Below are 8,458 nucleotides of genomic sequence, written 5' to 3' on the forward strand. Positions count from 1 at the left end.
CCACTTGTTATTCGCAAAAAAAAAAAAAACTCAACGCTTACACGAACCTGTAGTGCAAAATGCACAATCAGGCCAGCTAATTAATCGAGCCACTTAAGGACCGCACATTACTCTGCTCCACTGATGAATTTGCACTGTTATCTATCATACACATGCAGGGTCTGTTCAGTGAGCACAATAATTGTGGACGCATGACAGTGCCAAGTACTATTACGTGGGGGCATGTGTGTGGGCAATTAAGGTTAAGCTTGTACGCAATAATACGAGTAAATATTCTTTGTGGATGCAATTAAAGTAAGTCGTTGCCCATACATTTATGGTTTCAACATAGTACGTACTCTGCTTTACCAACACGAAATGAAATGGTCATCGCAATCGGAGGGCCCCTGATCAATTCAGTGAGAAAAATGATTTAATTAAATGAAGCGGCAGCCGAGAGACCTCGCCATCGGAATTTTGGAGCCACATGCACGTACGGCAGCAGCAACCACTTTGACACTTTGAGTAGTAGGCGACGTTTTTGTCATATATATCCGCTCTCTGACATCTTGTTCATACGCTATACTCTAATAATGGTTATGGGAGTGTGTGTGTATATACGATGCTGTTTGATTCCCACGTTTCACAATACGTAGGTTAGGCGAGGCCAAGTGATACGAGAAATGCTACAACTACGCGCAGATTTTAGGAGAGGGGGCGAGAGATTGGTTCTCTTAGGAGAGGTAGTCCGTAGGCTGCATCCTGTAACTTGTCCGTAGGTGTAGAATTTTCCAAGTGATACAATTATCAAATGAGGAGGCCACCATATGTAGATAGTATAGAAGTAATTATTTGTTTTTCATCGGATGCTAATCTATCGACGATAAAATACTAGGTTTACTATTTGCCTTTGGTGCGAAGGCAAGGTCGTGAGTGTAGATAATTCAAGAATACATTATATTACTACTAGTAGCAGTTATATCGTGCGTATACGTTTGATGAGTAGACAATTTCCATTGGTCAGTGTATTGAAGAATCATTTTGACTAGTTTTGGTCTTTTGCAGGCGTTGGTCAGCAAGTTTGCTGCCACTGAATTGGAAGCCAGGCAAGGCTTCTCACCCATTATTTGCCTTTCGTCGCAGGACTATTTTGAGCCTAAACCTGCGTCTTCTAGATGGGTCCAGTTGCCCCAGTTTGGACAATGGGACCAGGCAACGTAGACTACGAAATGAAAAAAGAAGAAGTTACTCCATGATTTCAAGTAAGAAAATGTGCCAAGATTGTTGTGTTTCCATCCAATCGTAAAAGAAAAAAAAAAGAAAAAAAATGGTTGCGGTGCGGTGCATTTGCGTGCAGGAGGCTAGCTAGGCGGGCAGTAGGGGGCAGCGAGTGTGACGGCGTGACCTTCGCGCCCAGCTCGTCCCCAGCAGGACAGACACCACACCACACCACAGCATCCTATCCAATAATTAATTAATGAAGAAGCAGCAGTAGTAATAAACACAAGCTAACGGTCCAGCGAAGACGGGATACGACCGCTTCTACCCTTCGTTTTTCTTTTCTTTTTTGAGGGAATTCCTCTCTCTGATGTCTGAGCTCCTTCCGTAACTCTGGGCATCATTCATTCAGAGAGCCTCTCCGGATCTGGCCTGCTAAAAACTCTTTTTAATCTTTCCGAATCTGCATCTGACCTACACGCCGGTTGGAGTAAAGGTAAGTTTGGTGGTGTACTTGCCCTCCTAACAATCTGGCAGCAGAGTTATTATTGTTGGCTGCCAAATCAGGCAGTGTGCATCTCATGGGCAACTTGATCCACGATCTCCTTCATTGAGAAAAGAAAAATTGAATATGCATAAACCGCAACATAGGGCAGTAAGAAAAACGAGAGGGAAGGAAATCCCTCGCATTGTTTATCCATACACGCATGCAGTCGCAGTAATTACCACGACTAGGAGGTTGGCCTCATCCAAGGGGAAAAGCAAAGGGTGAAAGCGAGAGGGGGCAGTAATAATGGAGGGGACAACACCACACAGCGTACACAGATGACCAAATGGAAAGCGCGGGTTTTTTCTCCTTTGCCAAATGATAATCCTAATCACGTGCCACTATTTGCCAGCGACGCATACTATTGCTAGTACAGCCTTGTTCTACAGCCCAAGTGGCACGCTAGAAATACACACGCGCAAAGCAGATCAAAAAGTTGACAGCAAACAAAGTTATTCCGGCGTACGTACGTACGTATGCTGTAGACACCGGCAGGCAGCATCTTTTTTACGTACCTGTGCGATGGGTGCGAGTAAAAAGCGGTTGGCCAAAAGGAGAGAGTACCCGCACATTTACCGTATCTAGTCATTTTACATCTATCTGCAGAAAAGTAGTGTGAATAAAAATCAGTCGGCAGAAAGGGCAGCATCCAGTACCGTTAGCAGTCCAAGAAAATCGACTTTTCAGCTCAAAAAAAAGAGGAAGAAGAAGAAGAAAATAGACATTCTCTTTTTATTTCCCTCCAAACAAAAGCGGCACGTACTAATTCGTCTGTCTAAAAAAGAAAAGAAAAGCAGTAAAGGAAAAGGCCCAAAGGAAAAATGGGTATATTCGGTAAGAAACGGGAAAAATAAAAAGAGCGGCAGTTGCCAGACGCCTACTAAACAAATGGTGGGGTGGGGCTGTGGGAGAGAGAAGCCCGAACCCAAGTACCCATCCCAGCCCTCACGGCCACGGCCACGCCCACGCCCACGCCACGAGACGAGAGCTTGCACGAACCAACACGACCCATCCCCGCCCGGAGGAGAGAGAGAAAGGCCGCGGTGGCCAGCGAGCAACGGAACAAAGGGGCACGGGAAGCGAGGAGCGAGGGAGGAGACGGTTGCCGACAAGGAGAGGGAGGGAGGAACCCGCCAACGGCACGCTGCACAGAGCCTCCCCGGCGACCCAGGCAGGCAGGCGGCGAGAGGACGAGGCGACGGCTCGGGCGTCCATGGTGGCGTGCGCCTGAGCAGCAGATAGGCTCGGCCACGCTACGCTGGAGATGAAGGTGTCCACCAAGGAGCAGCAGCAGCGGCGGCGGGCGGAGGAGGAAGAGGGGAAGGAGGAGGCCATGGACGCCAGCGCCGGCGGACCGGGGGAGGAGGAGGAGGAGGCGGTGCGCGCCTCCGGCACCGGCGAGGGGGGCACGGTGGTGGTGGGCGTGCGGGCGGACGCCGAGAGCCGGGCGCTGCTCACGTGGGCCTTCGTCAATGCCGTTGCCGCCGGGGACCGGGTCGTCGCCGTCCACGTCGTGCTCGCCTCCGCGGCCGAGGCCGCCGCCGCGGTGGACTTCGACGGCATGCTCGCCGTCTACGAGGGGTTCTGCAATCTCAAGCAGGTCGGTCAGCCTCGCCGCCCCCCCTACGCATAATTGCACTCTATTCTAATCAGATCGTTTTGACCCATGCTGCAAAGATTTTTTTTTCTTTTTTAGTTTTGCTCTTCATTTTGGTGGATTTTCTTCTGTAATCCTGCCGATTTGTTCCCCCATAGCAAACCGCACCAGAACCAGAATTTCGCCCCCCGTTCTGATGCGGTTACCACAGAGATGATGAATTTGCCATCTAGTACTTACTAACTGCCATGTGATGAACAGATCAATCTCAAGGTGAAGATTTGCAAGGGCTCGTCGGTCCGCAAGGCGCTGGTTCGCGAGGCCACCCTGTTCGGGGCCTCCAAGCTTGTCCTGGGCATCACCAAGAGGAAGCGCACCATTGGGTAAGCCTCCCCCACCATCACGGAAGCATTGGATCCTCGGTGCTTGCCACTATCAAGTTCCTCAACTTTTTCCACCCAATCATTACCACCCACTCTTGTTGGTCTAACTTTTGCTTCCGATCTGCCAGGTCCTCCCTGTCAGTTGCCAAGTACTGCGCGAAGAAGCTGCCGGCAAAGTGCGCGGTGCTCGCCGTCAATGGCGGCAAGATCGTCTACCGGAGAGAATCGAATGCTCACTCCGGCAAGGTGTCGGCCGAGGTTCCTGCCTGTGGTGATGATGAGATGTACTGTGTGCTGCCGTTCGGAGCCCGTCAGAAGGGTGAAGAAGAGAGCGAGTTGCCTTGTGATGAACCGAGCAAAGATGGCAGCCCCGATGACGAAGAACAGCATGATGTTGGTGCAAAGGGCAGTCAGCCAGAGGACGTCGTCGCTGAAGAACAGCAACCATCGAGTGTGGAACCTGCTGAGTTGTCGACGGTTCAGGTTCAGACTGAAGCAGCAGATCCTGCTGACAGGGACAAAGAGCCAACAATGAGCCAGAAAGATGTGGTCGCCGATCTGCCAGGTGAGGGTGCCAGTGTGCTGTACTGCGTGCTGCCGGAGAGGAATGACCATTCAGTTGCAAGTACTTCGAGTCGGCACGAAAGTGACTCGACTGAGCCGCCAGCCGAAGGGGATGGAGATCTGTACTGTTTATTGCCCCCAAGAAATGGAAATTCAGGCAGGAGCAGCAGTGATTCTAAGCGTTCAACTTCGAGTCACAAAGATGATGGGGATCTGTTCTGCCGGCTGTCAAAGAATGGTGGACACTCAGGTGGGAGTTCTGGGGGATCCAAGCGTTCTGTTGGTGTAAGAAGTGTGTTTAGGGCCATCAGGCGGAGCAGTAGTTTCTCCAGTGATATTCCATTGAGCTTTGAAACATCTGCTGATAAGAGAGATGGCTCGGTTTCCATGGGTGCCACCGAACGTTCTTCTTCCGCCGTGTCTACGGAACCTGAGGATTTGCAAAAGGAAACACCTACTAGTTCCCCAATGTCTCTGAGAAGGCTGATCGAAGGAAGGTCTGACCGCTGCCGCCTGCGAAGGAGAATCTTCCACCATGAAAGAACCTCATCTTTTGAGTGGGCCAAAGTGTCCATGGTTCAATGGGCGATGAGGCTCCCAAGCCGTTACAGTTCTGTGCACCCGGACAACAAATCCTTGAAATCTGATACTAGTCCAAGGTTGCACGGTGATTCAGAATGTGATTCCACTTCCACTGTTGGACCAGAATCTATATTTTCTTTCTCTTTGTATGATGTGGCATGGCCTCCCAGTGAACTGGGGTCGCTTCAAGAAGAGTATTCTTCAGTATGTAGGCTATTTAGTTATGAGGAGCTGAAACTGGCTACATCAAACTTCTCACCAGGTAATTCTATTTGGCATCTACATTGCTTTGTTATGTACGTTTGTTTTAGCAGCTGGAAGCCAATTTTCTTTCGCTAATACAGATATGTTTTCTGCGAAACTGAAAGCTAATCTTCTTTTGCAGATATGTTGATTGGGAAGGGAGGAACTAGTCACGTTTACAAGGCACAGTTAAATGATGGCACCTTGTATGCTGCAAAGATTCTGAAACCTTCAGTTGATGCACTTCAGGAGTTTATTACGGAGATTGAGACTGTAACCAGCTTGCAAAATGATAATATTGTCTCACTAAGAGGATTCAGCTTTGACAACTACTTCCTTGTGTTGGTGTACGATTACATGCACCAGGGAAGCTTAGACAAAGCGCTTCATGGTAAGCATCATGATGAAATACGCGACCTATTCCATCCCCAACCCTCTTGGCAATTAGACTAATATTCTGTAACTGTTCTTCAGGCAAGTGTGAGTATAGCCTTAGCTGGGAAAAGAGATATAAGATAGCAATTCACATTGCAAAGGCGCTTGAATTTCTGCATCATGGTGGTGTCACCGAGTCTGTGATTCACGGAGATGTTAAATCTGCAAACATCCTCCTCTCAGAGGATTTTGAGGCCCAGGTATAAATATTCAGTGATCTGTTTGCAAGTACCAAGAGAAAATACTCTGCTTTTCTCTTTTCTGCAGTAACTACTTTTAAAACTTTAAAAAAAATATTATATATACAAGTGCCTTAATGCGTAAGCAGTGATGGATGAATTGTGGTTAGCATGTAACTTGTCAAATTCTGCTCTGGTTGTGACATCGTCTCTGTTTTTAAAATTTCAGCTGTGTGATTTTGGGTTGGCAAAGAAAGTTTCAGCTTCAACCCCTCACCTAACATGCACTGACATCACAGGAACTTTTGGGTTAGTATCATCTCTGAGCTATGGTTGTTGCCACTTTTATGTTTTATGAAATGTGAAGTGTCTAAGCAAATCACTGCTGCGACAGGTACATGGCACCTGAATATTTTTCGCACGGGAAGGTGAACAAGAAAATCGATGTGTACGCATTTGGGGTTGTGCTGCTGGAGATAATTTCAGGGAGAAAACCCATTATAACAGGATGTGCGAAGGGCCAGGAAAGCCTGGTTGGATGGGTGAGTAGAGTACTCCCTCACTCGATTTATACGCCTAGCTGGTTCATCGGAACAGTAACATGCTCTGATAACAAGATAGTAGTTGCACATTTATATATTAAAATGGCACTAGGCCGTTGCTGCACTTGCTCTGTTTCTCTTTGTTGACTTCATACTCACTCTTGCGGTGCACAAGTAAGATCTGCTTTCCCTTTTCCTAATTTTTCGCACTTGCTTTCATTTCAGGCAAGGCCACTACTTTCAAGTGGGGAGATCAAGCAGCTGGTGGATTCGGCTCTGGGGAACGACTACGACTGTGATGAGATGGAGAGGATGACACTCGCTGCCTCGCTGTGCACGAGGACATCTTCTGATTCCAGACCCGAAACGCCGCTAGTAAGAACGCATATAAAACACTACCAATATCTCATGAAAATCATCGCTGCCCTAGATATCTGACTTGGCTAAACTTTCTCCACGCGAACCCAGGTCCTGAAACTGCTTGAGGGGGATGACGAGACGGTCCAGTGGGCGAGGTCGCAGATGTGCGCAGGCTCGGACGTGTCGGACGAGGAGGCGATGACCCCGCGCTCAAACATGCAGTCCCACCTGAACCTGGCGCTGCTGGGCGTGGATGAGGAGGACACGCTGTCGCGGTGCAGCACGGAGCGGACCGCCGACACCTCGGCGGACGGCGGGTACTGGAGCCGGTCCTCGAGCTTCGACTAGGCGATCCAGCCAGCCGTCTGTGGTCTCTGTACAGTTCCTGACGATTGGTTGTGGCATCTGGACTGGGGGGGATTCTTTGGTGGGTGCTTGGCTTGGCTTGCTCATGTAGGAAGGATTCTTGAGTGGGTGCTTGGCTTGGGTTGCTCTGCTCATGTGTGTGTGTGTGTGCAGGGAGAGAGAGAGATGCCTGATGCTGTTGTTGATGCTAATTGAATTGAATTAGGAGTTGCTTTTGTAGTTTTGTAGTAGCAGTTGTAGATCTATCTAACCTTTGCTGGCCTTGGGTGGCACAACATTCTACGATTATGAGGAATGAATGTATGGTTTCGTGGTGCATCAAGATTGGAATGAAATCGATTGCTCTCAACCTTTTGCTTTTGTGTTACTTGCTGTCTTCTCCTTGGATGCCATCTTGAACAATCATTCAGATTCAGGCACTGTTTACCTGCCCTCTCTCTCTGTGACACTCAAGTCTGAAGATACTACCAAATCTGAGTTAATCTTTTCAGACGGCAGAGAAGAACAGTTCATTATAGTGCAAACTGCAAAGTTTTTCTGTGGCTGTATGCATCGTTCTGACAGAGGCCGGGGAGTCCCCTTGTCGAAAAAAAACTGCAAAGTTTTTCGCGTAATAATAACCGAAGGTGGACAGAAGTAGATCGAGCTGTATGTATGTATGTGGCCTTGGTACTGTGCAGCGACAAGAGAAACTGTGGCTGCTTGAGTAGTTGCAGGTGTGAGATGTTTGCTAGTATGTGGAGCATGCATTTGGGGGGGCATGGGGATGGATTGGAACGGGGACACCAGAGCAGATCTGGTCTGGTTTGTTTAACTGGTGGCAGCGACGCCGCTACAGTCACCGGATCGATCCCACGAGGTGTCCTGCCCAGCCATGGACACTGACGGCATTGCCGGAGCAGCCGCTGGCCCATGGTCGCCCGGGGTTGATGACCACGCTGTTTTCTGCTCCCGTCCGTCCAGAAGTCTGATGCTGCCTGTTGCTCCTTCCTATGTGACAAATTTTCATGTTTTGACCCTTTTAGCAAAGATTTTTGAGATCTGACCCTAGTTCCATTTTTTTTTGAAACCTGACCCTCTTTATTACCGCCATGGGTCCTGGCGGTACGGCTAAACAACCTACCGCCAGACGCCCTGGCGGTAAGGTACTAATCCACGTCAGCAGTCCTAGATGGCTGCGCAGAAATGAATCCACTGTAAAAGCGTGGTAATCACCAAGGTTCAATCGAACAATAAAAGAACACGTAAAATGTGTAATATCTCTGTTATCAAAGGGAGTATTTATGTAGCTGTCGTTCGTGGCAGCCATTCATGATTTTTTTGGCAATAAAGCATTGAATCAATTTGGAAATCAAACGATTAATGCCTAGACGGTTAATTGCATATGCAATTAATTACGTCCATTTAAATAAGATTTTTTGCACCGAATCAATTTCGAAACTGAATCATTAATGTACTTAATT

At 48.4% G+C, this 8,458-nt stretch overlaps 1 protein-coding gene across 1 annotated transcript; it reads left to right on the forward strand.

Annotated features, from left to right (window-relative positions):
* The first annotated feature begins 2,644 nt into the window (after positions 1 to 2,644).
* Positions 2,645 to 7,344, forward strand: LOC123123692 (uncharacterized). The gene is made up of 9 exons (XM_044544263.1): positions 2,645 to 3,344; positions 3,603 to 3,724; positions 3,853 to 5,132; positions 5,256 to 5,504; positions 5,588 to 5,748; positions 5,957 to 6,036; positions 6,122 to 6,269; positions 6,495 to 6,644; positions 6,738 to 7,344. The coding sequence occupies exons 1-9, from the start codon at positions 3,009 to 3,011 to the stop codon at positions 6,975 to 6,977; spliced, it is 2,766 nt and encodes a 921-aa protein (XP_044400198.1). The 5' UTR covers positions 2,645 to 3,008; the 3' UTR covers positions 6,978 to 7,344.
* The last annotated feature ends 1,114 nt before the right edge of the window (positions 7,345 to 8,458 follow it).

This window comes from Triticum aestivum, chromosome 5D (assembly GCF_018294505.1).
Source record: "Triticum aestivum cultivar Chinese Spring chromosome 5D, IWGSC CS RefSeq v2.1, whole genome shotgun sequence".
Lineage (NCBI taxonomy): Eukaryota > Viridiplantae > Streptophyta > Magnoliopsida > Poales > Poaceae > Triticum > Triticum aestivum.

Excerpts from the sequence above, each read along its gene's own strand:
- LOC123123692 (XM_044544263.1), top strand. The coding sequence starts at position 3,009 with ATGAAGGTGTCCACCAAGGAGCAGCAGCAGCGGCGGCGGGCGGAGGAG. Across the intron at positions 5,749-5,956 it reads CAGAGGATTTTGAGGCCCAG|CTGTGTGATTTTGGGTTGGC; the intron begins GTATAAATATTC and ends TTAAAATTTCAG. Across the intron at positions 6,037-6,121 it reads GACATCACAGGAACTTTTGG|GTACATGGCACCTGAATATT; the intron begins GTTAGTATCATC and ends CTGCTGCGACAG.